Source organism: Mesocricetus auratus, unplaced genomic scaffold (genome assembly GCF_017639785.1).
Source record: "Mesocricetus auratus isolate SY011 unplaced genomic scaffold, BCM_Maur_2.0 Super-Scaffold_100014, whole genome shotgun sequence".
Lineage (NCBI taxonomy): Eukaryota > Metazoa > Chordata > Mammalia > Rodentia > Cricetidae > Mesocricetus > Mesocricetus auratus.
This window is the reverse complement of record NW_024429197.1, coordinates 22,649,605-22,677,444: the sequence shown is the minus strand read 5'-3', so window position 1 is coordinate 22,677,444 and position 27,840 is coordinate 22,649,605. Positions and strand designations below refer to the sequence as shown.

General features: G+C 50.7%; 1 protein-coding gene and 1 long non-coding RNA gene across 2 annotated transcripts; one reads left to right on the top strand and one right to left on the bottom strand.

The window, feature by feature from the left end:
* The first annotated feature begins 256 nt into the window (after window positions 1–256).
* On the top strand, window positions 257–27,840 carry Slc2a1 (solute carrier family 2 member 1). Its single transcript, XM_005083859.4, has 10 exons — window positions 257–462; window positions 11,382–11,477; window positions 22,499–22,659; window positions 22,816–23,056; window positions 23,534–23,696; window positions 23,790–23,977; window positions 24,240–24,344; window positions 24,769–24,870; window positions 26,242–26,445; window positions 26,767–27,840. Exons 1-10 carry the CDS (start codon window positions 445–447, stop codon window positions 26,965–26,967), a joined length of 1,479 nt encoding a protein of 492 aa, XP_005083916.1. The 5' UTR covers window positions 257–444; the 3' UTR covers window positions 26,968–27,840.
* On the bottom strand, window positions 13,438–18,859 carry LOC121143963. The gene is made up of 2 exons (XR_005881283.1): window positions 18,670–18,859; window positions 13,438–13,724 (listed from the first exon to the last, which is right to left on the bottom strand). It is a non-coding gene; the product is annotated as an uncharacterized LOC121143963 (long non-coding RNA).

Sequence of the window (27,840 nt, the reverse complement as noted above, 5' to 3'; positions counted from 1 at the left end):
ACATCGAGGCACCAAGCGCTACCATTTTGCTAGCGGCCGCTGAGACTCAGAGAGGTACGCGCATCAGCCCAGAGTCACACAGCGAGCGCCCCCAACGGGAGCTCCTGAGATTTGTGAAGTTGAGCATCTAGAGCCACGCTCTGGTCAGGACCCTCAACCCCTCCCAATAGAACCACGCCCCGTCAGAGCACCGCCCCGGACGTAGCGCTCAGGCTCCGCCTCCTGGCCCACCTACACCCCCCCAGCGGCGCCAACCAATGGCGGCGGTCCTATAAAAAGGCTTGCTCCGCGCGCTCTCCCGCAAGCCGCTCGTAGAGTGCTGGTTTAGGTTACTGGGTCTCAAGAGTGCCTAGGCGTGGAGATCCGGCGGGAGACGCAGAGTCAGAGCACGCCCGTTCCTTTTGTCGCAGCCGGCACAACTAGAGCCACGATCGCAGCGCGGCCATGGAGCCCAGCAGCAAGGTGAGTAACGGGGCTGTGCGCCCCGGGCGGGGACATGCTGCCGAGCGCCGGGCTGGGTGCCCGTCCGAGGCCCCGCTTCCTCACGCGGCCACCGCGCTCTTCACGCGGCCGGGGCGGGGGCCGCGGATCAGGGGCTCTGGAGCCGCACGTCGCGCACGACCTCGGCGGCTCCTCCCGCGCGGGGGAGGGGGCCTGAGCGCGGCGCCCATTGGCTAAGAAGGCCGAGCCCCCGGCCGGGCCCCGGCAGAGCGCGGAGGAGGCGGGACGCGCCCGGAGCCCTCGCCGCGCCCGGAACCCAGGCCTTGGGGGGTGGCCAGGAGGAGAAGGCACTTCCTCCAGGCCTGGGTCTGGGGACGGCACGCTGCGCTGTCCTCCGGGGATGTGGGGCCTTTCCTCTAGGGTAGCCACTGCCTAGACAGGATCTCTCATCACCTGTGAACAGGCTTGCCCTGCAGGGGGCCGATTTACTTGAACCCCTCCAGGATGTGCGACATTGTTTCTTTCCTGCCGCGCCTTTGCTTTGTGTAGTTTGTTTTAGTCGCTTTTTAAATTTTTAAACTTTTGGATTTTCCGGTCTTAGAATAGTAGGGAGGCACAAGGATGCGCACCTTCACGCCCCCCCTCCCCCGCCCCATTCCCTTTGTAAAGCTAAGTACGGAGCGAACACGGGCTAAATCCCGGGCTGCCCTTACTATGGGCAGTGGAGGTGTGTGTGTGATGGGACCCAGTAGTGTGAGCCCAGGCTTCCCCATGCCTGATGAGCTCCTGTGACTTGTTCCTTGACCACGATGATAGGGTGTAACTTAATAAAAATACAAAAAAGGAGAAAAAAAAAAACGAAGGACTGAGGCCCAGAGTCTTTCAGAGGCCACTTAAACATCGAACTTCAGTTTTCTCCACATAAAGAGTTTTTTTCTCCCACTTCTTCAAAAGAAAGCAGTCTTAAACTCTAAATTACCAGATCTGGTTCGGTCTGTCTACCTTTCTTCCCTGGATTTTTGTTTTGTTTTGGAGAAAGAGTCTTACTATGCAGCCCTGGCTGTCCTAGAACTCTTTATGTAGACCAGGTTGGCCTCGAACTCACAGAGATCTGCCTGCTTCTGCCTCCTGGGCACTACCACATACTTGGCTAAATATTTATTTTCTGAGTGGATTCCATGAATGCAGAAGAGTGAAGGGGAAAATCGGCCGCCGTTGGCTCATGGCTAAACTGCCTTTTCCATGTCGTTCTGTGCTTCCTCACCAGGAGCACACAGACGGGAAGTAAGTTTCCTAAAGTCGCTCAGATCCTAAGATCTGGGCTGTTTTCACTGTCCCTTTTCACTGGTATTTCTTGAATTGTGAGCAGCAGGGAGAGTTTGCTTAACTTCTAGACAGCCCTTGTGGCATCTGGAGCAAATGCTTTCATTCCAAGGTGCTTCCCAAACTTCTCCCTACTGGCTCGATCTGTAAATCTTGGGATGCCTCCTTCCCTGTGGTTTGTATCTGTACTGATGAGTTCACGTACTTGAACGGTTATACCAATAGATTTTGTGCTTAAATAAAACAATGCTGAAAGCACAACAGAACAATTGTAATACTTTGCTTTTTTTGAGACAGGGTCTCCACATAGCTCTGGCTGTCCTGGAACTCACTGTATAGACCAGTAGACCAGACTGGCCTTGAACTCATTGAGATCCAACAGCCTCTGCCTCCCAGTGCTGGGATTAAAGGTGTTGCATTTGCCCAGTTTAGGTTTGTTTTAATTATCTTGTGTACATTCTGGGTAAAAGTCCTTTCCTTTGGAGAGTGTTGACTTCTCAATCAGAGCTAAAGCCTTTTGTGCTGTGTATTAAAGCTGAATCCTGGAGCGCTGTTAAAAGTCCAGCCTGTCTCTGGTGCACTCCAGGAGTTGTGCTGCCTCACTGAGTAGGAAGCAGAGAGGGGTGGGTGGCCGCTCTTGGCCAGCAGGAGTTCACCTTCACCAAGTCTCACTTCACCGTTTGGCCATCCTGGCGAGGCTAGCCCATAGGCTAGTCCCTGATGCCCTTTGCTTTACTGGTCACTCTCTTCATTCAATGGAAGACTAAAAAATATCACAAGAGTTCTTCAGGATCCAGTGGTAGAAGAACACGGTTACCTGAGGCTCACCGTGAGGTTTCGAATCCTCATGGAGCTTAGTTGCCTTACCTGCAGAGTCACAGCAGTTTTAATCATGAGATGGTTAGAACTTAGTGGTGGGGAAGCCTGGAGAGATGGCTCAACAGTAAAGGCACTTTGCTGCCGGGCTTGAGGGTCTTGTTCTCTGACCTCCATAAGCACACTGGCATGTGTCGTGTCTCTCCCCACCCTACACAAATAAGTAAATAGAAAAAGATCTGGCAGGCCTGCCAGCGGGTCTCTGAGCTTGATGCTGGCCTTGTCTGTATGGTGAGTTCTCAGCCAGTAGCTAAGGCCACAGTAATAAATATATTTTATTTGTTTATGGCCCCCCAATAAATAAATAAATAGAGTTTGGGGCAGGGGTCACAAATCCAAAATATGTGTGCCAGTCCCTATAGATTAAGCCGTCCTTGTTTCCTTGAATTTCCATGACATGCTGGGCCCTGAGTAACCTTCAGTAACCTTCAGCCTGCATCCTAGCAGCATGTGCTTTGGGGGGACTGGGATGCTGAGTTGTATTACTCGGGAAGCCATTAAAGCTCCCACTGGTCTGGAATCTGCTGTGTGGAGATAGCTGGGTGTGTGTGTGTTGCTCAGGGTGCCAGGCCCAGAGCTAAGCCATCTAGTGTGGCTGCCTGCCCTGCTTTGGGCTTCTGTTTCAGCTATCTGCTGAGCACTGGGTAGTTAGGAAAGCATCTCACAGAGCTGGGCATGCGCAGCTCCGTGGTAGAGACTTTGCCTAACATGTGTGAAGCCCTGGGTTCCATCCCTGTGATGTGAAAGTAGTAGACACAACTGCTTTATTGTCGATTTTCTCTTGAGGTCGTCACAACTGCACCATGGGGGAAATGGGAGTCCATGATGACGTTAAAGTTCAGAGAAACGTGACTTCGTCAGGGTTATGTGCTGAGCCTACCCCACAGAAACATGCTGCTAACCTTTGCAGGTAGTGTGAAGATAAAGGAAACTCATCAAGAAGAGACCTTCTGACTATGGTTTAGCCCTCTCTTTTACAGAGGAGAAACTGAGGCCAGTGAATTCCAAGACTGTGGAGATTTGTGATCTGTGGGGTTCACAGATTTCCCCCCTCTGATCCCATGTTGTATCCTCTCCCACCCATCCCAAGTGAGCAGAAGTCCTGGAGCTTCAGGCCTTCACAGCCATTTCTGGGTGGCTTTAGATATAAATGGACGCTTCTGTGAAGGGAAGTAGCTTTCCCGGAGCCTCCGTTTCTTTGGTAATTGTGGATAAGACTGTCCCCATGTCCTCAATCAGGGTGTTAGCTATTATAAGTGGAAAGAATTTTTTTTTGGGCCAGCTAAGATCCACAAACAATGTAAACAGCCCCAAGACCATCCTTGTCCAGTGTTGAACTACCCTTGGGTTCTGCCTTACCTTCCCCATGGCTGTGTCAGCCCCAAATCCCCCACTAATCAGCTTGTGACAGTGGCAGCTTTGCCCTGTGCCGCCTGGTCACAGGGCATCGGAGCCAGAGATCTGCTCTAGCACCAAGGGTATAAACATCAAGCCCCCCTCCCCCCAACAGACTGGCAGAGCTAGGAGGTCTGGAACAAAGGGGAAAGTGTACAGCATTGGCTTGGGGCCTGCAGCCTCACCCCTCACCTCTCTCCTGGGTACAGAAGTGACAAAGCAATTCAGTCTAGCAACCACTGTCCCAGGATGGTGAAGGCCAGGAAAGCTTCTGGCGAACCCAAGGGCTGAGAGAGGTTGTGTCCAGGCTGGCCTAGCCCAAAACAAATCTCTAATTGTTACCTCCCTCCCAGGGAGGGGTGGAGTGGAGCCTGAGGCTCTGTCATTCAGCCATCAAGCCTGGCAGTAGCTTATGCATAAACTTGAGCTCTTGCAGTAACTTGAGCCAGAGGCTCATGGGCCTCGAACCTGTCTTTTGCTTACCCCAAGGTTTCCATACCCAGAAAAGGCAGAACATTCTTGCCAGGCCCCAGCCAGTGAAGGGTTTGACTGTGTCTGCATTTGCTGGACAGAACATCTGTCCAAGCTGTGTAATCCACAGCTCATGTCCCCTGTCCTGAAATTAGGAGTGTCCAGGGAAGGACCACTCCGAAACTGCTTTATTGCCCTGTCATATGTCCCCAGCCTATGCTCACTTTGTGGGTCAGCTACACTCAAGTTGGTTAGGTGTAAGCCACCTTGTGCAGCAGGCTTGAGGAGTTCCAGATCTCAGGTGTTTTCACAGCAGAGTATGTGTTGGGTCAGGTGGCTGGAAGGCCCCTCTGCTGGAGGGGGCGGGCTTTCTTGGGATAGAGAGCCTGGCTAAAAGGAAGAAAGAAACAGTGCCTCTTAGCTTTCCTTGAGCATCAAGCTGTGACTGTCCTCCTGACCTGAGCCGTGACTTCCTGCTCAGCTCTCCTGGTATGTGGCTCTGAGTGGCCCTTCAGTGTACCAGAGTGACTCTTCTGGGTCCTAACCCATGTCCATGATGCTCTAGGTTCACCTCACCTCCTTACTACAGCTTTGGGTACTGCCTCTGGTACCCATGTCAGCCATAAGGCTGGCGTGGTATGGCAGTCCTCAGCACCAGCTCCCTGGATAATAGTGCTAGCTGCTGAGGAAATTTCCTTCAGTTAGGCTCTGGCCTGCGTGTGGGCCTTAGTGACCTGTTAGGCAGCTTGCTATCCGTACTGTGGGCTGTATCCGTTGGGCTAGCATTGTACTGTGTGGCCGTAGTGACCATCTTCAACCTCACCCAGACACTTGGACTCTGGTCTCAGGACCACTATTGTCTTCTCCGTAAAGAGCTCCTCTCTGACCCCAACAGCCAGAGTATGATTCCAGGATATCTTCACTCCAGCAGAAATCGTGTGTCATGACCACAGGCAGTTGCCTTTCAGTACTGGGTCTTGTGAGTTAGTCTGCTCTATTGGCCCTCCTCTTGCCTGACCAGGGGGTTACCCCACCATAATGGGCACTTCTCTCTCCACTAAACATTTACTTGTAAGAGCTGATCTGTTCAAACAGCCAGGAGCAGTTGTCTCCCAGCTATGTAAAACCTCAGGGGATTACCATGCCCCCAATACTTCTGAAGACAGTGTGCTGGGCCTGCTAGACCCTGGCTCTGGCACTGTGTCCAGTAAAATTCCCAGATGTGACTGGAGAATAAAATTGGGTTTAAAAAATAACACAGAAGTAATGGGGCAAACTAAAGAGAACCATAAAAGTAAAAAGGCAAGGGTATCTTTTCTCCCGGTCTTCACGATTGGTGTTTATTCCCATGACCCCTCTTGTGTATGTATATATTCATGCCCTTGAGTGCAGCATTGCTGATGGTTCACACTTTGTTGTGCAACCCCATCCATTCACCAGCCCAAGGTAAATACTTCAGTGTCCTACTCAGTTAAGGCACTGACTTTATATCTAGCAGCCCAGGGGACTTTGGGATTAAGGTCTACACAGCAGATGTCCTTGCACAGATCATTAGATCATTAACTCTTTCTTCCTCACACAATGTAATTGTGTCTTGGGCTTTTGTTTTGGTTTTTCTTTGGGGGGTGAATCTTTTCATTTCAGGCACATACAGATGTTTTGCATTCTTTCCAGCAGCTGCATAATATTCTATCACAGACATACTTCTTTCTCTGTGACTAAGAAGCAGTGCCCTGCACTAACATATATATATATGTTTTCTGCTCTGCCTGTCAACTAAAATATGAAGTTGCATAGACAGGGATTTGATTCCATTTATAACTGGATCCCATTCACTCAGGTAACGGGAAGCACGTGTTCAGGCACAGGCTTCACTCAGTAATGTTTTAGGAAACCCTCACAGAGGATAGAAGCTGTAGGGGAAAGGATTTTCAAAAGTGGAAGAGCTGGGACTTATACTTGCTAAGCGAGTGACAGTAACCTCTATCTATGCCCAGTCTTTAATTAATTTTATCTGGACTGGAGAGATGGCTCAGCAGTTAAGAGCACTGACTGTTCTTCCAGAAGGCCAGGATTCAGTTCCCAGCACCCACATGGTAGGTAGCTCACAACTATTTGAAACTCCAGTTCCAGGGCTTCTGACAAGCTCACACAGACATACATGTAGGCAAAACACCAATGAACATAAAATAAAAATAGATTATATATTTAAAAATGAATTTTTTATCTGCTGAATTGGTGCCAGCGCACCACTGAATGCACCTTAGGGGTGTCAGCTTCTTCAGGGTCCCTTTATTCACTGAAGGTTCATTCCCACAGGCCATGGAGGTGTTTGTTTGCTCCTCACAGGAGTACCCTTTCAGCTCCTTAAGGAGGGTGGTGCAAATTTTGCCTGAAAAGGCTTTGAAAATCCCACACAGTTCAGGCATTGACTTTTCATCCAGCAGCTCAAGGACCTACATTTCAGGAAGACAGATTTTCTATAAAGGGCAGGGTAGTAAACATTGTTAGCTTTGTGGGCCACAAGATGTGTCTGCCTCAGCTACAGCTGAGCCACTGTGGCACAGAAAGAAGCCACAAATAGATACGTAGATGAGTGTGATTTTGTTAAAGGTCATGGAAATTCTAATTTAATGTAACTCAACCCCACCCCTTAGAAATGTAAAGCCTATTCTTAGCTGGTAGGTGGAATGTGGTCCCTTAGCCCAACAGTGATTGTCAGCCAACCTTGGCTTAGAGTAAACTCCAGTAAAGATGGCCAGAAGGTTCCCAGACCCTGGCTGCTGGCTTCAGAATTGACAAGGCCTAGAAAGCTGCTGGAATGGAGTCTGACCTACATAGAAAGCGCCAGGTAGAAACCTTGCTTCTGTCAGGAACCAGTACTGGGAAGTAGAGAACCTGACCAGGAAGGACAGAGCATGTACCAGAGGCTCCACCTACCCACCCCCCTTCTGAAGCTTCAGAGAAGTCACTGAACCCCAACCCTGGTAGGAGCTTTGGCCTCTGAGCCTTCCATTCTCTGGGAAAGTAGGTGCAGTCTCTTCTCGAGTAGAGAGAGTGGGTTCCTGGTGGTCAAGCCAGGATGTGAGCAGCCCCTGGCAGGGTGCCTGGTACCTTACTGGTGTTGCTGATATGTACCCAGTTCCCACTCACCCCCCCAAAGACCGAAAAGCACCGCCTGCCTCCGGTGCCACCACAGAGTGCCCAGGAGTCAGTCATGCAAGTCTTACCATCACTAGAAGGCTTTAAGGAAACTTATTCAAGAGGAATCAGAACCTAAGGTCACCTGAAGGTCAGCCTTCTGGATTTAGACCATCACTGTTCTAGGAGTCCAGAGAACTCAAGTCCTACCCCTGGCCTTCTTGTTTACTGAGAAACCAGGGTCCCTGCTCTACAACCTCAGTTTCCTTGTCTATCAAGTGAAGATTGCACATGGGTCTACAATATCTCAGGAGTTTTTTTTGGAAAAATACCCAGAACTTTGCTCAAATGCATTTTTAGAAATATATGTACAGGGCTGGAGAGATGGCTCAGCCGTTAAAGGCTAGGCTCACAACCAAAAATATAAGAAATATATGTATAATAAGCAAATGGATAAAGGGAGCTGAGCCTCCTCCCTGCCCCATAGGGCTAAAGAGCTGGGTGATTCGTGCTCCAGCACTCCCGAAGACCATGTAGAAAGCAGCACCCTCTGCCAATATTGACGGAGAGGCTGCTACAGTACAAGGCAGGCTGGAAGGGCACACAAGTGGGCTTAAAAGGCCTTCACTCATCATCCCAGCTAAAGGGAATAAAGGTCCCTGAAGCTAACACTTCCATCAGTTTTTTCCTGGCATAGGGAGGAGGGGGACATGGAAGACCCTCTTGTGTGCTCGTACCTGAGCTCAGGTGAACTGAGAGCCATGGAGCACCTGAGGGATTTGAACTCTCACCTGACTCGATGGTCTCCTGTATCTCCATGGGCATGCCTCAGAGGACATCAGCCTTTTCCACTTTGCAGAGCTCTGATGTTCCAGCGTTCATTAGGATTTCATTCTGACAAAAACATACATGGAATTAGTTTTACCCAAATAATAAATTGAGAGATGGGCCTTTGTGGGTGTCTTCACTTCTCACCCCTGGCATTATTCTGTTGCAGAGACAGCAAAGCTAGGGTCCCTTTGCAGAGTCCCCAGTTGATGGCAGATGGGTATGTTAAGCTAGCAGCTGTGAGTACACACCAAGGGAAAGACTTGGACGTGGACTGTTCTAAAAGGTAGCCTCATTCTCAGGTGCGGTTTGCATCCCTTCCCTAAGACACCACCGTCACAGCCTGGTGAACATAAACACGTTGAGTGAGTAGATTTCAATTTCATCTGCAGACTAATGGGAAGCAGATGGACAATGGTGGCCCATTTGAGGCTGGCTTCCTGCTCTGACCTCATTCAGCAAACACTTGTTGATTGAGATTTCCCAGGCCCTAGAAAATCAAGGCTCAGAGGTAGAGCCTGCCTCAAATCCTAACAAGGTAAAATGAAGTGCATCCAAGCTTTATTCCTCATAATTATAAGTCAGTGATCAAACAGGGTGTGGAAAGTGAGGAAGGGTTCCGGAAGGGGGCAGGGAGCAGATCCCAGGGCCGTGTGCCTACCAAGGGGCAGGAACTCCATTCCTCCCCTTCAACGTACACTGAACTTTGCTAAACACTCATTTTCTTAAGCTGGCTATGTCAGCTGTCCCTGTTTCTGCCCCTGCACATACTGTTCTGTCTACCTGGAATGTAGTTCTGCTACTGCTTTCCCACTTGGCAGACTGGGTGCTTGCCCTTCAAACTGATTCCAATGTCACCTATTGGAATTCAGTTTGATCTTCCTCTGCCCCCAGAGCACCTCTCCTGAAATCCAGATGCCATGGATGGTCACTGGGTCTGTCTCCCCACACGGGTGCTCAGGCATGGGCCTACTGGGTCCTGAGCCAGATCTTGCACATGGCAACTGGACCTGGTCACTGTGTTTTAGTAAGTTCTAATAAGGCAGACTGCCTAAGTAGATGTAGTCCCATGCTTGGCAGGCGGGTCGTCTACAATGGAGTTTGACCTTGACCTGCCAGTGGCAAAGCCCCTTAGAGAGGTGTGTTCTAATTTCATTTCTGTTCTAGTGTGTACTAGAAAAATGAATATTTGCATGCCTTAAGACACCTGAGAACAACTCTTAGCATGTCCCTCACCAGACAGCCCGGAACACGGTAAGGCCCAGCTGTCACCATTGAGCCCTGCCGCTGACCGTTTACCAGTCTCTTAAGTCCCAGTAGTCACCTGATGACTCTTGGCTTGACTGTAGCTCACCAGAAACTTGTCATGTGCTCTGCCCACTCAACCAGCAGCCATGGGTTTGGAGGCTCGCTACAGAGCTGGGAGGCAGGAAGGAGCTTTGAGGGACCATGCCTTCCCTTTAGTCCATAGAGGTTGGGAATTGGGGGGCTGCAGTAAAGGATGGGTTTACAAGGTCAGCCAAGGGGAAACAGGCAAACAGGCCATTAGAAGGCAGGCTTCAACATGCTGCACATGGGGGCAGACACAGACCTTCCTCTTTCTCAGCCTTGATGTGACAACTGTCACTTTGGCAATCCTTGTTCTATGGACTTCTGGAAATGAGAAGACCTAGGAACATGTCTGCTTAACAGCTACACCCAGCTCAGTCTAACAACCCAGAAGTCAATACCGCTTCTGTGTGCTGTGGGGAAAGAAACCCAGAGACCCACACAAGCCAAAACCCTCACATGACTCAGAGTCCCAGGCTCTACTCCTGGCCCTGCAGTGCCCAGCCCAGCAGGGTGCAGGTGCTACTATGTCAGTAGTGCCTGTCTGCTCTATGTTTGTTTGTGTTTTTTTTTTTTTTAATTTTGGCATGTTTCTCCAGCTCTTTTACCACAGTCAGTTAACGACCTGCTTCACGTCACATTTCTTGGCTTCCTCATTTGAAAAGCTGGAAAGAGTCCCTTACTTTTGTCTGTCCAGGTGGACACCTCCCTGGCCTTTCCTCTCTGTGTAAGCAGGCCCTTTCACCTGCTGGCCTCTTCCCTACCTGCTGCCTACAACCCTTAGAATTCACACTTAGTCACCTTGGGTCATGTACTACTTGAATCGTATTTCTGGCTGGTATTTCATTCAGACACACGTCTGAGCCTCATGGTCTGGGGTGGGGGATGTTGGTGTGAGAAGCACTGAATAACATCTTTAGGGCCCTGAGTTCCAATCCTGATGCTGCTGAAGACCCCTGAGTAGACTGAAGCTTTGGCTCCTTGCTCTGAGATTTTATTTCCCCTGCCCCGGGAAGGGCGGGAAGGGCAGGGAAGGGCAGGGTCATATCTCCATTGCTGAACAATGTGATTGTTCCCATTTTGCAGATAGGCACATAGAAGGTAGGGACACAGTGAAGCAGAGAGACCCAACCTGCTGGGAGTTTCCATGGGCTAGACTCAGGCCATTGCTTTTAGCTTCGAATCCAGAGCCATTTTCCCCCATTTGTACTGTTCCTTTCATTTAGTTTGGCCTCCTTGGCATAAGAGGGAAGGTTGGTTCCTGTCCTCCCAGAGTCTGGAGCCACCTGAAGTGCAGGCATCACTCTGCCTGGGGAATGAAACCTTGGAAAGTCAAGGCCTCTCCAACTGCGTAGAGAAGACCCTGATTCCTCTATTCTCGGACAAAAGTCTAGAAGTCAGCTGGGCAGGTTTGGGCACCCGAGACCAGGAAGTAGCCAAGTTTCCTGGGAGAAGGGTAGGTGTGTTGCCAGGAGCCAGGCAAGACATCTGAACATGAGACCCTGCCAGCATTGGCTTTGCTCTGTAGTACTCTGGGCCCAGACATGCCTGTAACCCTGTGATTTCTTCCTCTGCAGAAAGTGACGGGCCGCCTCCTGCTGGCTGTGGGAGGAGCAGTGCTCGGATCCCTGCAGTTTGGCTATAACACTGGCGTCATCAATGCGCCCCAGAAGGTAAGTACTTTGCCATCCCACCCATACATCCCCCCACATCCACACATACTCATGGTACCTCCTGGGTGTCTATCATTAACAGCAGCTGAGATCCTGCAATCGCAGGGACACAGAATGCTGGGATCTTGGTAGGCCATCTTGACTAGTTTCCCAGCCAGCACAGACATTTACAGTGATCAGTAAAGTTGCTCCTGAGGGCTCCACACCAGCTGCAGGGCGGACGGGCAGGCGGTGGGGAAAATGGTCAGTGTAGGAATGTCCCCCGGTGCCACTGAGGTGGTCAAACAGAGCTGGTGTCCAGAGTCAGTCTTTATGTTCTCACACCCCATCCAGATACAGCACAGTCCAGTTCCAGACTGAAACTGCTTCCTCCCCCTGGAGGTCCCATGTCAATTTAAGCAAACATGGCACCTTGCCCTGAGGCGCTGCAGGAGCTAGAGACCTGGCTTCCTTCTCCCCCTTGCATATCACAAATCTGTCCCCACTTGCTCTCCAGGTGTCTAGACTGGAAAGGACTCAGGCAGTTACCTACTTGTTCTGGAAGGAGAGGAGGAAAAGGGGTTAGGAACAGAAATGGAGATTGCCACAGTCCTTCCTCTACACTGGGCATTTCGCATGTGTTTATAAGGCGGGGTGGTGATTTCTATTTTATAGACCCGGAAAATGAGGCCCGGGCTGATGAAATGACCTATGGGAACAAGGTCATATACTAGTGAATGGTGGCATCTGAGGCCAAGCTCTTTGTTTCCAAAGCCTCAGGCTACCTTCCTAACCCACTCTCTTGTCGTTTAACAGTTCAGACTTTCTCAGGGATGGTGAAATAGAGTAGACAGTCCTCCTGCCGGGCTCATGCTCACTAGCCGGGCTGATGAGGCTAGACAGTGAGTGTGAGCGGCTCCCAAGACCCGGGGCCCAGCTGGGGCACCAGACTGTGTGGACTTCTTCCAAGTAGGTGGAGCTTGGCTATAGGGTCCACGCCTGGTGCTAGGTCACTAGGAAGCTTGGCTGCTGAGTCATACTGAGTTGTAGCAGCACTGATGGGATTTTTCCAGGATCTGACATGGTGACTGTGAGCCCATGCTTAGAACAAAGCCAAACCCCCTTTTTAATCAGGGCTCAGAACAGTTCTCACCAAGGTGCGTGCTTTGGAGCGGGCTCTTTCTGGGAATCTGTGCAGATGGAAGGCCTGTGAGACAAGATAGGAGGAAGCAGGGAAGTTTCCTGCACATTGGGATTCCCTCGACACCCCCAGATTCTGAAGTAATTGGTCTGGAATGCTGAGGAAGTTCCTCAACTGTTTCTGATGGGTAGCCGAAGATGAGAAGTACTGGGTTAAGCAATGTCTTAACTGTGGTCACAGTGAGTCAGTGACGTAATTAGAACTCTAAAGGCAGGATAAGGAGGAGTTTTTCCTGACACAGACAGGGTGGAGTGAGCTGGGGAGGCAGGAAGATGGATGCCCAGAGAGCTACATCCTCTGAAGGATGGATATTCTGGCATGTCAGGAAGATGGACTAGGGGAGAAGAGAAGTTGGATATTCACAGCAAGCCAGAACTGAACCACTATAGTCTTTGCATGAGGTCTTTGCATGAGTAAATTGGACCTGCAACATAGCTAGCCCCCAACTTGGCATGGTACAGCCAGGTGGACAGATGAAGGTTACCATGAGGGCCTTCAAGCCCATAGAGGACAGGCCTGATCAGGTCTGCATCTTTGGAAGTATTCAGGCACCTGGAGTGATGGGATGAATCCGAGAGTGAGCTGGGGTCAGACACTTCATGGATTAGTGGCGTAAGAACAAAGGCTGGGTACTGGAGAGATGGCTCAGTGTAAAAGGTGCCTGCCACCAAGCCTAACAACCTGAATTCAGTCCCCAGGACTCAAATGGTAGAAGACAAGAAAAGATTCCTATAAGTTGTCCTCTGATCACCACATACATGTCAGAAAACACACGTATCCTCCCACACACAAAAAAATATTATTTTTTTTTAATCTGGGAAGGAGAGATAGACAGGATTTAGTTAAAATCAGTTCAATATGAGAACATGAGGGAGAGAGGGGTTCAAAAATGACTTTCCCATTTCTGGTTTAGGGAGGAGCTAGTAGGTGCGAGGTGGCAGGAATTGGTTTGCTGTCCATCCTTGAAGATGTGCAGAGGTGTGCGTGCATCCGAGTTGGCTTCTTGGACACAAGACTTGAGTGATTGAACGATGGTCCCTGCTATCCAGATGGGCATGGGGGAGGGTCTGTGAAGTAAAGAGAGCAAAGGTTTAGCTCATCAGGCTATTTCCAGTGACAGATGGAGAGGGCCCTAGGGAGAGGACACGGCACCTAAAGCCATAGAGGCATGCCGGGCATGGTGATGCACACCTAGACTCCCAGCAGGCATTGAGACTTGAGGAGACTTGGCCGGCATGGCTGGAAGGCTTACAGAAGGTTGTTGCTAGTGTTGGGATTTTTTTGTTTTTATTCCAGATTTCATTTACAAACATGAGGTAAGGCATCAGTAGAGGGGAAGAGGGAAAAGCTAAGGGGGTAAGTGCAGGGAGCCTGTAGCAGCTACCGTGTTGAACAGGAGCCTGGGAGACTGCTCTTAGCAAGGAGGGACAAGATACTTCTGAAGATGTGAATTAGTTTGTCTGCCTTGGAGGCTTCCTAGCTAGTAAGAAACGGTGGAAGGCCAGTGCTAGGATGGAGGTGACCATGGTGTCAGAGGACAGGTAAGCCACACAGAGGGCCCAGACAGTGAACTGCACCCATGAGAGCAGTCAGGGACACCTGTTGTCCAAAGGTCACCTTAGGAGCCAGACTTGGGGGAGTGCCATTCTGTGCCAAACATAGTGATGTTAGTCTGTCCTTTTCTGCACTTTGCAGACACTTCTCACCAGCTTGGCAGGCTGAAATTTTTCCAAGCAGGTTATTTATCATATGAACAGAGGATCGAAGTATGCAAGAGTAGGACACACGGGTTGCTCAGCCAGCATGTAGCACACAGAGTAGCCACCATGCTTGGGTAAATTTGATTCCATTGCCCAAGGAAGGCACAGTGATTTGATTCTGCCAGCACTGGCATTCAACAAGGACTTATCCAGAACCCTCTCTGCCAGACCCTGCGCTCTGCAGCAAGGAGACGTGGCTATGACACCACAGAACACATTCTGGTTTCTAAAGTCACCCCATCTAGAGGCATGGGGGAGACCTTAAGAAAAGGAGGGTGTGGGGATCTGTGAGGGGTGGTTCCAGGACCCCACGTGGAATAGCACCGTACAGCCCAAATCATGTACATCATTACTCTCACTCACTCATCCTGGATTACCTGCATCTGAGACCACATAGATGTTGTTGTCAGTGTTTGCCAGTGTTTAGGGATTAATGACAAAACAGTCTGCATACAGTCAGCACAGATGCAGTTTTCCTTACAAATATTTATGTTCCCCAGCTAGTGGAACCCACAGATTTCAAAAGAAAAGGAGAGGTTGGGGCGGGCAGCACCACAGGCACTTTATGAAGGATTTGGCACACAAACCTGGAAAGGGTAGGTTGGGCCTGCAGCGAGGAGGGCCAGATCCCCAGGCAAAACGTGTGTAAGGACTTGGTCCCCTGATGTGCATCTGTCCATCTGCACTGGGCACTCCAGCTTCCCAGGTCTGTTCCAAGTATTTCTCTTAGGGATCGGCTGGGTGGCCATGCTCTTGAAGCTTTGCCCACAGTGAGTAGAAATTACTCCACTCATCACCAGCAGTTTGTTCTTTGCCATAAACCAGACCTGAAAGGCTTCTACCCGGAAGTGGTAATTAATCATGATATTATATCTTAAATGTTTATAAAGCACTTGCCCTCAAATTACCTCCTCTCCCAGCACCTTGTAAGCCTGGCAGGCAAGGCTGGCTTCCTTTTTGTGGATGAGGAAACCAAGGCTGGGAAAAGGCACCCAGAGAGTGAAGGGGCTGGGCTCCTGGCCAATCTCTCTAAGATGAGGTGGAAAAGGTGAGCCTGGCCATGGGAAGCCAGTGACTGCACAGTGTCACCCTGAATGCTACCCTGGACTGAATACACAGTGCCTCTCCATTTGATGAGGGCCAAGACCCAGCACATCTGAGAAGGAGGCACCCGTGGAACCCGGAGAGGCTGTTGGGAGGGACCTGACGTCAGCTTAGCGCGTCTTGTTTGGCAAGGGAGGATCCTGGTATGCAGAGGAAGTGTGGTTCTCATCGTAACCTCATCAAGTAGGCACCGTAACCCCATTTTCTAAGTGAAGAAACGACACCAAAGACACACACAGCCAGCCTACAGTAGAGCTGGAGTTTGAATCCAGAGAGACTGGTTCTGCTGTATGCTCAGCCTTTGTGAGAGACAGGCACTGAGAAAGGGTGGCATCTAAACATATTCTCTTTCCCTGTCTCCTCCCACCCCCCAGGCTGGCCTTGAACTCACACAGATCCCCGCCTCTGCCTCTGGACCCTTTCTCACAGTTGTCACACTACTGGCCCACTGTGCTCTGAGCTCAGATCTGAGTCAAGCTCAGTCATGTACAGATACCTCAAGAACTTCCCACACAGCTCTTACACAATCTCTCACACCGTCACAGCCCATCATTGCAAGCCCCCTTGGTTCCCTGTGCCCAGCACCAGTGACATGTGTCAGATCATGCTGGTTTGTTCTAGATCACAGTGCCTTCTAGTCAGCTGTCTGAAGACAGCGAGAGAAACATGGATGGCACAGTCGGGGCAGAGGTGGCAGCTGGCCCTGTTTCCTCAGCTTTAGCATCATGAGGACTTTGCACTGAGTAGTTCTTTGGTGTTTATTGTGATGGGCTCTGCTGTATTCAGTAGGATACCAGCAGGCATTGTAGACATGACAGACGTTCTCTGAGGGGCAGATTAACTTGGTTTGAAAACCCCTCTAATGGAAGAAGGGGTGCTGGCCAGGAGGACGTCCCAGAGGGGACTCGAATTCCCCAAAAGGTGATCAGATGGAAGGGAAAGAACACTTGGAGATGTGGGGTCACTGCCCAGAAAGGATGTGAGTCATAGTGCTGGTGAAGGGACACTTCGTCCTGGGACGGCTCTGCCTGCTGCTGCTGCCACAGGGAGGCAAAGGGCTGTGTCTACATGGGAAGTCCTGCGGGCTGTGGAGCAGGGAAGGGCAGAGGCCTGTCCTTGGCGAGGAGGAAGGCCTCTTCTGGATCTTCTGAAGCAGCCTGCATGGTCTGACTCTGCTTCTAGCTTTAACCTGAGCCTCTTCCTCCCCGGCTTCAGAGAGGGGCCTCTGGGCATACAGTAGGTGGACTGACTGCCTGTCCAGACCCACCTGGAACATCTGGCCCCGGGTTCACAACTGACCTTTGGGTGTAGCTGCATTGTTACAGAGACGAGCTCTGGGCTGAGGGACTGGAGGAGAGATGCAGGGCCATCGTTCTGGGAAGATGAGAGGCTGGGAGTAGGGGGTCAAGGCCAGGCCGAGAGACTGAGCGGGACAGTCTGACCTCTCTGTCCTTGTAAGAAGAGTGGGAAGGCTGCGGCCTTATCCCCTTTATTCCCATAGAACATGGAAGAAAGAGCTAGAATGTGGGAGAAGACTTGGGCCTGAAAGTACAGTGTCCAAAGGATGGGTTCTGAGAGCAGCCAGAGGCCTCTGCAGCAGTCTAGAATCCTAGGTCAGGTCAGCAGGATGGATGACCAAGCTAGCCAGCACCCATGTTTATGTAGCCAGTGAGCCAAAATGGGATTCATACCTTGAACGTATTGAAAGAAGCAAGTGACAGAGGCTGTGTGTGGCTTCAGACTAACCCTTTACATAAACATTTCCTCTCACAACTCTGGATTGATTTGCCTTGCAAGCTCCCCACAATTAGAAACTCCACTCCTGAGGTGGGGAGCCTCTTTCTCAGAAACCTAGGAACCTGGGTTTCTGCCCTCTTGGGCCACAGAGCCACTGGGGCCCCTGAGTCAGTGTTTCCTGGGGCTCTTCTTGCCCTGTATAGTTACATGACAGTCGTCTGCCCTCGCAATGTGGGCTGGGGCCCTAAGTCACATGCTCCTCTGTAGTTTATGTATTTGTTTGAGTCTCTTGGTTCTCATTTTTTTGTTGGATTTGCTTGTTTTTGCTGTTCTAGGGCTTGAACCTTAGGGTCTAGTGTATGGTAGGTAAGTATTCTTCAGTCTAGTCTCACACCCTAGCCCCCTCCAGATTCTCTTTGAAAGGTGGCTTCTCTCCTTGGGAGCAACAGTGACATCAGTAACGGTTTCTCCTGTGTAGTCTACGTGTTCTGCCTCACGTCCCTTGACACCACCCACCACCAGAGAGAGGAAGTGAGCACTTCCTCCATAGAGGGCAGGCATGCTCACCCACAGTTGTCTGGCCTGGTAAGAGTGTGACCTTGGGATTCCCAATATGCCCTTGTGCATGTGCAGCTTCTTCCCCTGATCCCTAGGGAGCTGCCTGGTGAGGAATAGCTTTTTCTTGTAAGCTGTCCAAGCCCAAGGACCCCAACTGCACATATGGGCCTGGGTGCTGTCTACACTAACCAAAAGTATCACTAGGACTTCAGTTCTCGTGACAGGCCAGGTCCGTGACAGGTCTTTCAACTGACTGGGATCCTCCCTTTCTCCTCAACATGAACCCATGAAGAAATGGTTTCACATTTTATTTTTGTTTGCTTTTATTTTACCCATATGTCTGTGTAACATGTGCTCATGTAGGCTAGAAAGGAGCCTAGATCCCCTAGAACTGGCATTACAGATGGTTGTGGGCTGTTATTGGGTGCTGGGAGGCAGAGGCAGATATATGGATATGGATTCCTGTGAGTTCAAGACCAGCCTGGTCTATGGAGTGAGTTCTAGGACAGCTAGGGCTGTTACACAACAAAACACGGTCTCAAAAAGGGCAAGAGAGAGAGGCAAATGAGCCATATGTGGCTTTAGACACTTTTGAATAGGCCTACTTAACCTAAACTGTTGCCTGTTCCTGCTATAGACCAGTTTGCTTCCAATGTTCCCGGGGAGGAGTGGAGAGCCGTGCTAGTTTGTTAGCCTGTAACAGAGCACAGGTTAGACCTGAGGCAGATGCTGTACAGGATTCTGCAGACCTGGAATGGTGGGGTGGGGCAGTGGCAGCTTTGGAGATGGCTCTTGGGCTTGTGATTGGCACAAGGGTTAGGAGCCTTCGGGACAGGCAGCTGCTGCTCCTCACCTCAAACATAGGCTGGGGCTGAGGAGGCTGTTCCATGGGTCCTATGAGGGGAGCAGGCACTCTGTCTCTGGGGGACGCCTTCACTCTCCCAGGGTGATCCTGAGGGCAATGGCTGAATGGAAAAGAAGGTAACCTTAGAAGTTTTTCTCATACAGAATTAGGATTCTCTGGGGCCGCTCTTTCCTGAGCCAAGTGTCAGCTTGGAGCCCCATATGGACCCCTCCAAAAGGAGTCTCCAGCGGCAGAGGACTAGAAAGCCCGGGACACAGTTTCTGATTCTGAGCAGAAGCTCACTGTTCAGACTCTGCTGTCCCTGACTGTGGGGCTACTGGTGCTTGAAGTATAGGAAGCTGGCTGCCCGTACTTCTTCATGCTCAACAGAGAGACTTAGCAGCGTAGAGCTGGGAGAGTAGTGTGAACTTTGGCTCACAGCTCACAGTCCAGCCAGGGACCAGCCAGGATGTGGGAGAGCTTGCGAGCGTCTCATCACTCAGAGTTGCCTCTCCCTGCACTGTGAGGTGAGCTAAAGCCTGAGCTGTGGGAAGAGAAGCTCGGTGCCCATCCTTAAGTTCCATCTGGGCAGTTTAACTTCCCTTTTCAGCACAGATCCACTGTTTCCACACAGTCCAGATAAGATCCAGTACCTGACTTCAAAAATTAGTTTTTAGTTGTGCCTTTAATGCCAGTACTCAGGAAGCAGAGGCAGGTGGATTTTTGAGTTCAAGGACAGTCTGGTGTCTATATAGAGAATTCCAGGACAACCAGGGCTGCATAGAAAAACTGCCTCAAAAAATTATTAGTTGATTTTTTTTTGTTTTAAATGTTTATGAGTGTTTTGCCTACAGGGACATCAATAGCTTTAAATTCTACTTTGTGGGTCTGCTTGGTCACCCTGAATGACCAAAGGGAAAGAGTCCTAATTCCCAGTTGTGGGCCCTGGAGAAGGAATCGTCATTTATCTATAGGACTCCCTTACTCAGAACGCCTTGTTCTCTGCAGAGCCTGATAAACAGGGCCTTGCCATTCCTGCAGTTCTCTGGGGTGTGTTAGCCCTTGAAGAGCACAAGCACTTTGTTTTGTTCTTCGGAGTCAGCCTGGTCTCTGCCCCTGTAGGGCCAAGAGTTTCTAGGAAGAGAACCTAAGACCCTTTTGTTGACCCAAGGTATCCCTACCACTGGCTGTGGCCCCTGACAAACTCCTGGGGGTCTGGAAATCTCTAGGCTAGATCTCAAAAGCAGGAGTCACAGCAGGGAGGGACGTAAAATGTAGACAATGGCTGTCAGAAAGGAGGCTGGATTAACGGAACATGACTCTTGATGTTAAATTGTACCAGGAAAGTATAGTCAAAAATGACTTTCACTGAACTGGGGCCAGTACTGTGTGCAGTAGGTACCATAAGTATGTTTCCTCAGTTTCTCCTAGTATTGGAAAGGAGGCAGTCACGTGCCACATACAGACTGTGTGTGTTCACAGTGGCCGTCATGTAATACCATAACAGCTGGAAAGTAGCTCAGTGCTAGAGCCCTTGACCAGCATGTACAAAGCCCTGAGTTTATCCCTAGCACCACAGAACAAAGCCATGTAGAAAATATTCCTGTGGTCTAGAAACATCGGCATACCATCATTGCTCTCAAGCCTGTAAATGTACCCACCATGCTACCAGTTTAACCCAGGGCTGTGGATGTAGCACCGTGGAAGAGCCCTTGCCTCACATGCTCAGTCTTCACTACACAGAAATAAAGTATTTAGCACACATGGTTATGTACAAAGAACAATACCATATATAGTGATGGCAATAGGAACTAGAGAGAGGCCTCAGTGGTACGGAGCACAATTGCGCTTACAGAGAACCCGAGTTTAGTTCCCAGCACCCATACCAGGTAGCTGACAACTTCCTGTAACTCCAGCTCCTAGGGATCTGATACTCTTCTGGCTCACATAAGCACAAGCGCACGCGCGTACACACACACACACACACACACACACACACACACACACACACACACACACACATATATGCACATACAGATACATAAATACAATTTAAAAGACATTTAAAAATGATAAAATGACAATAGAGGTAGCTATTATGTTATCTAGTTTTCCTTTATCATAATTTCACAGTGAGTTCCTTCTACATGCTAGAACAGCCTGCCCTGAGACAGCCTGCTGGGCTGTGCAGAAGCATCCTGGTGTATCTCATGTTTGCTATCTCAATTGCATCAAGAGCCCCTGAATAACCCACACCATTTGGGTTTATTCTAAATGCACTCTGATGTTTGCATAATGGAATCGCCTGATCACATTTCTTAGAATGTACCTCCATTAAGTGATGCATGATTGCAGTGCTGAAGTCAGTGGTGAGGAAGAGGCAGAAAGAAGTCAGAGCTGCTGGAACTTGCCCACAGTCAACCTGGAGCAAAGGAATAGTCCTGGGGTCAAAACTTGATTGTGTATCCACTTGAAACTAGGTTCTGCACCATCTGGCCTCCCTTTTTTACAACAGACAAGTGTGGGCTCTTTGGATCCTTTTCCCAGTCAGTCTATCCTAAACCCTGGAGCCTGGCTCTGTCAGGCTTCTGGACTTGCACACACAAATCATGACAGCAGGGCGGGCCCGGGTCCAGTGGGTACCCCACCCTTGCCCCACCCCACACCCTTTTCCTTTGGCAAGAGCGCTGTCCATCCTTTCTGCTATGCTTCAGTGTTTAGAATCAGGACTTGAAGCAATGACTATAGAGAGAGTATATGCTGCTCTGTGTGCAGACTCTTGTAGTGTGCACCTGGGCAGGGAATGCCTTGTGTCGGTGTGGAATTGTGTAAGAGTTGCAGGTGATAAGGGTGGAGGAGGGGTTGTGACTGCCCAAAACTGAGAGCCTTGTGAATAAAATACAATCCAGGCACTGCCACTCACACCTATGATTGTAACATTCAGGAGGCTGAAGCAGGAGGATTACTATGAGCTCCCGAGACCCTGTTTCAAAGAGAAAGAAAGTGAAGAGAAAAAAGTATAATGTGTGTCATGTCAGGGCGTGTACACAGAAAGTTGTTTCTCTGTACGTACTGGGGCCTGTCAATGGCTGCATGTGTGCTGGGTGGCCCTGGGTGTTGTCAGTGTTGCCTGACAGTGTGGTGAGTGTGTCAGAACCAGTGCCACCTGCCTACGGCCACATCCTTGGCACCAGTTTAGGCCCTCCCCGGTGTGGGGGCAGGGCTAGTGAGCAGGCTCACAGCAGGACACATGTCTCCAGTTCCTGGAACCACTTCCTTGCCCAGGGCCATTCCCTGAACCTCCCAGCTGAGCACTTAGAAAGGGAAGAAGGCCATGGTTCCTTCAAGGTGGCATTCCCAGCCAGCCACAGGGAAGCTGGCCTAGGAGACAGAATGTGACAGTGTGCCTTAGAGCATGTCCTCTCGTCCTCCAGGCTCAAAATGCAGTCAGTGAGTGTGTACTTCCCACAGGCCCTCAGGATGGCAGAACCTGTCTGTCCAGCTGTGCTTCCTCCCCCACTGGGGGTTGGGAGAGAGCCCGGGGCCTGCAGCTGTGGCCTAGAGTGTACAGGGAGCCATCTGAAATGGAGCAAACGGGCAGATGCGTTTTCCCTGTTCCTTCCTGATCTGTGCCCAAACTGGATCTGTCATCCTTGGCCATCTTCCCTAGCAAGTCTTGAGCGCCTTGGGAGAAGTTCTCTTCTCCAAGAAAAAAACTGAACCCGCATAAAGGGAAGAAACAGGTGAAGAACACTTTGCAGAAGAGCTAAACCCTAGTGTCTTGTGGAGCAGCCCCTCTGTGTGGAGGGGCCACTCACCCAGAACCTTCTCCCTGCAGGTAATCGAGGAGTTCTACAACCAGACATGGGTCCACCGCTATGGAGAGCCCATCGTGCCCACCACGCTCACCACGCTCTGGTCCCTCTCGGTGGCCATCTTCTCCGTAGGAGGCATGATTGGTTCCTTCTCTGTGGGTCTCTTTGTTAATCGCTTTGGCAGGTAAGCAGGAAAGGCCCCGGCCCTGCCTTGGGGAACCCATACCATCCTGCCCAGGGAGTTCTGGGCGGAAGCTGGGTGGCAGAGATAGCCTGACCAGCCTCATCCCTGGGGAGTCTGGGGGTCCTCGGAACCGGCTGACCTGTGACCTGCCCCCAGGCGGAACTCCATGCTGATGATGAACCTATTGGCCTTTGTGTCTGCTGTGCTCATGGGCTTCTCCAAACTGGGCAAGTCTTTTGAGATGCTGATCCTGGGCCGCTTCATCATTGGAGTGTACTGTGGCCTGACCACTGGCTTTGTGCCCATGTATGTGGGAGAAGTGTCTCCCACAGCTCTTCGTGGAGCCCTAGGCACGCTGCACCAGCTGGGCATCGTCATTGGCATCCTCATAGCCCAGGTAAGCCAGCTCTGGGTCTGCCCACCCAGCACTGCCTCTGCCCATAGCTCTGGCCTCAGGTCACAGTCCAGCAGAGCAGAGCACACATAGCCTCCACCCCGCACCAGCCTAACAGCATAGTCCTTGGCCTTCTCATCGCCTTTCATCACAGGGGCCCCACTTCAATGTGCTGGACTCTTGGGCCTCCAGGCCTATAAGCCTTCATGCATGCTGTACCTTTTCTCCTCAAGGCTCCTCCATCCCATCATTTAATCCTCCTGTAGCTCAGGAACAATCCCCACCAGCTGTGTTAGACCCATTTCCGTGTGGCCTTGTCCTTGTAGTAATTTGAGCTAGTTTTACAGATGAGCAACAGGCTCATCAAGGTCTTCCTCTCTCCTAGCAGCTGGTGGGCAGGAAAAGCAGCTTGGTGAGTGGGATGGGTGCTTGAGTGTGGCTGGGGCAGGGGCACTCACGGTCCCTGGTTTCTTTTTCCAGGTGTTCGGCCTGGACTCCATTATGGGCAATGCAGACTTGTGGCCTCTGCTGCTCAGTATCATCTTCATCCCAGCCCTGCTACAGTGTATCCTGCTGCCCTTCTGCCCCGAGAGCCCCCGCTTCCTGCTCATCAATCGCAACGAGGAGAACCGGGCCAAGAGTGGTACGGGCTGGGCCCTGCCCTCCTCCCTGCCCCCCTGAGCTCAGTCCTTTGTCCCCGCTCTGAGCCACCCCGCCTTCCCTTCGGTCCCACCAGTGCTGAAGAAGCTTCGAGGGACAGCCGATGTGACCCGAGACCTGCAGGAGATGAAAGAAGAGGGTCGGCAGATGATGAGGGAGAAGAAGGTCACCATCCTGGAGTTGTTCCGCTCCGCCGCCTACCGCCAGCCCATCCTCATTGCCGTGGTGCTGCAGCTGTCCCAGCAGCTGTCGGGCATCAATGCTGTGAGTACCCCACCTACCCTTCCTGTGGTCCCAGCCAAGTCCGGGCTCAAGTGTACCGTGAGTGAAGCCCAAACACAACTATAAGCAAGTTCTGCCAAAGTAGTATACCTACAGAGCCAAAACCTGTGGCAGTATCCACCTGCTAACCCCACCACCACCACACGCTCTTATTCACCTTGAGTCCCACACCCTTTGGTAACTAGTATAGAGGCAGGAGAAGCCGTAAGCATGGCAGATCACCAACTGTCTCCCTTTCCGGCAGGTGTTCTATTACTCAACGAGCATCTTCGAGAAGGCAGGCGTGCAGCAGCCTGTGTATGCCACCATTGGCTCCGGTATCGTCAACACAGCCTTCACTGTGGTGTCGGTGAGTCCACTTGCTTTTGGTCAGCAGCCAGAGTCCAGCTCAGGGCCTTATGACAGAGTGACAGTCTCTCCTGGGAGCCAGGCTTGTGTGTCAGTAAACTTGTATGGGTCATTACTCACTCTGCGCAGCAGACACGACACCCAGGGAGATGAGAAAGCAAGTGCTTTCCCAAGGTCGCAGCCAGGGTGCCTTTGCTGTCTGAGCGCCAATGCCACCTTCCACCCTGTTACTGGTGGACTGAGAGAGCAGATTTCTGTCCTCATCCCCTGTGAGGTCTCCAAGCTTCAGCACGGTGGAGAAAAGTGTTTCCCCCACTAGTGTGTGCAAGGGCTTGTATTTGGCTACTGAAGTGCACCTCTGTGCAGGTAGGCTCCAAGAGGCATCAGACCAGGCAGAGGGAACATGACTTTTTCCTTGTCTACAGCTGTTCGTGGTAGAGCGAGCTGGACGACGGACTCTGCACCTCATTGGCCTGGCTGGCATGGCAGGCTGTGCTGTACTCATGACCATCGCACTGGCCCTGCTGGTGAGTGACCATGCCCTGGAAGGCCCAGGGCAGGGTAGGAACCTGGATTTCCACAGACCCAGGTACCCATGGCTGTAGATTCCACCTGGATTTAGATAGCAACCTAGCCTGCCCCGTGTGGGCTTGCCTCTGGACTGGGCCTTGTGCTCCTCGGGCTGTCTCCTCTCTTCCCTGGTTGGGGATTTCCTGCCCCAGCACATATGAAACTGCCTTGCCCAACACTGAACCTCGCAAAGCCTTTGCCTACAGCCTTGACTCATCTCTACAGCAACCCTCAGCAGTATAATGGTCCTCTCCATGCCACAGAGGTACACAAACACATCTGTCTCCATTCTCCAGACCAAGAGCTGTGCAGTTAGATGTTGTAGCTTGAACATCCCTTTCCTGAAGTGCTCAGGCCAGATAGGCCTAAGTTTCAGATATGTGAATATCTGCATATACAAATGAGTTACTTTCAGACTAATTCTGAAGTCTAAATGTAAAATTCTTTTCTGTTTTATGTGCTCCTTCCACACATAACTGGTGAATTTATTTATTTTTTAATCATGACCGACATGGTCAGGTGTGGAATTTTCCACTTCTGGGGTCATGTTACCAGCGCTCAAAAAACTTCAGATTTTGAAGCATTTTGCATTTTTGTTTTTTCAGATTAGAGATGTTCAGCCTCCTTATTCAAACTAAGGCCCCATGTTAGATAGGGAATGAAGCTAAGAACTGACCAAAGGTCAGCTGGTCCTCAGCCTACCGCTAATCACTAATGGCAACCTGTACCCTGCAGGTGCACGTGCACACACACATACACACACACTCCTTTGTCCAAACCAAGTGTGGAAAAGCACCAGGGATAGTCTGAGCACTAGAAGATAGACACAGAGTAGATCCTTGTGAAACTGAGACACAGCATAGGCTACTGGGGTGTCTCAGTTACTATTTATTGCAAGGCAACTTGGAGAAGACAGCATTATATTTGGGGACTCACCCATGACCATCATGGCAGGGAACATGGTAGCAGGTAGGCAGGCATGTTACTGGAGCAGTTACTGAGAGCTTACTTGCATCCTTACCCACAAGTAAGAGGCAGGGAGAATAGCTTCAGTTTTGAAACCTGAAAGCCCCCTCCCCATGACACACCTCCTCCAAAGAGGCCACGCCCCCTGCCCTTCCCAAACAGTTCCACCAACTGGGGGACCAAGCATTGAATCATTAGCCTCTGGAGGCTATTCTCATTCAAACCACCATATTGGATTTTGCAACAATCTGGGGGACCCCAAGCCTCCTACCTTTCAGCCCAGACTGGAAATTTCAGCAGTTTCTCTTCCTTCTGAGAAGCCATCATATCCCAAGTTAACCTGACCCCATCTCCCTCCACAGGAACAGCTGCCCTGGATGTCCTATCTGAGCATCGTGGCCATCTTTGGCTTTGTGGCCTTCTTTGAAGTAGGCCCTGGTCCCATCCCATGGTTCATTGTGGCCGAGCTGTTCAGCCAGGGACCCCGTCCTGCTGCTATTGCTGTGGCTGGCTTCTCCAACTGGACCTCGAATTTCATCGTGGGCATGTGCTTCCAGTATGTGGAGGTGAGAAAACATCTTCTGTCCATTTCCCAGCTGTATGTAGGGACCCATCATGCTATCTCAAGTGCTCACTCTTGTTATTCAAGCGTCATGCTGACAAGCAGGCTCAGAAGCCCATGTCACCTGGCCACACGCTGCCCAGCCCATGCTCTTCCCTTAGTTTTCATGCCTTTTCTGGAGTTTGTCACAAGTCAGATATGAGCAGTCTCTTAGTTTTGCTAGTACTCCTGGGTGTGTGGTAACAGCCCCCTTCTTCAGATCAAAAGCTCAGAGGTCAAGTCCTTTTAGCCAGGACAGAGATGGTGACCGGTGTTTGTTTTCCAGCAACTGTGTGGCCCCTATGTCTTCATCATCTTCACGGTGCTCCTGGTGCTCTTCTTCATCTTCACCTACTTCAAAGTTCCTGAGACCAAAGGCCGAACCTTCGATGAGATCGCTTCTGGCTTCCGGCAGGGGGGTGCAAGCCAAAGTGACAAGACACCTGAAGAGCTGTTCCACCCTCTGGGGGCTGACTCCCAAGTGTGAGGAGCCCCACACCCAGCCCGGCCTATTTCCAGCAGCCCCAAGGATCTCTGGAGCACAGGCAGCTAGATGAGACCTCTTCCAAACTGACAGATCTCAGGCGAGCCGGGCTTGGGAGCCTTTCTTCAGCCAGCGATGATGTCCGGAAGAATATTCAGGACTTGGATGGCTCCAGAATTTTAATGAAAGCAAGACTGTTGCTCACATCTGTTCAGATAAGCAACAGGTTTTATACTTTTTTTTATTACTGATTTTGTTATTTTTTTTATCAGCCACTCTCCTATCTTCACACCCTAGTCTTCACCTTGAATGGCTCAGTGCCTGAGGGTGGGGACCAAGCCCTGTCCAGACACATGCCTTCTTCACCAAGCTAATCTGTAGGGCTGGACCTATGACCAAGGACACACTAATCGAACTATGAGCTATGAGGCTTTACCCCAGGAGGTGGTTGCTGCCGCCCCCTTCCGCAGGCCTGGATCTCCCCACATAGGGGTCGGGCTCCATTTTAGGATTCGCCCATTCCTATCTCTTCCTTCCCAACCACTGAATTAATCTTTCCTTGCCTGAGACCAGTTGGAAGCACTGGAGTGCAGGGAGGAGAGGGGAAGGGCCAAACTGGGCTGCCAGGTTCTAGTCTCCTGTGCACTGAGGGCCAGACATCACCATGAGAAGGGCCTCGGAGGCTGAGAACTCACTGCTGAAGACACGGACACTCCTGCCCTGCTGTGTATAGATGGAAGATATTTATATATTTTTTGGTTGTCAATATTAAATACAGACACTAAGTTATAGTATATCTGGACAAACCCACTTGTAAATACACCAACATACTCCTGTAACTTTACCTAAGCAATATAAATGGCTGGTTTTTAGAAA

What these genes read in the sequence shown, in the direction of transcription:
- Slc2a1 (XM_005083859.4), top strand. An exon ending in TTTGTTAATCGCTTTGGCAG is followed by an intron (nt 22,660 to 22,815) that starts GTAAGCAGGAAA and finishes ACCTGCCCCCAG; the next exon opens with GCGGAACTCCATGCTGATGA. An exon ending in AGCTGTCGGGCATCAATGCT is followed by an intron (nt 23,978 to 24,239) that starts GTGAGTACCCCA and finishes CCTTTCCGGCAG; the next exon opens with GTGTTCTATTACTCAACGAG.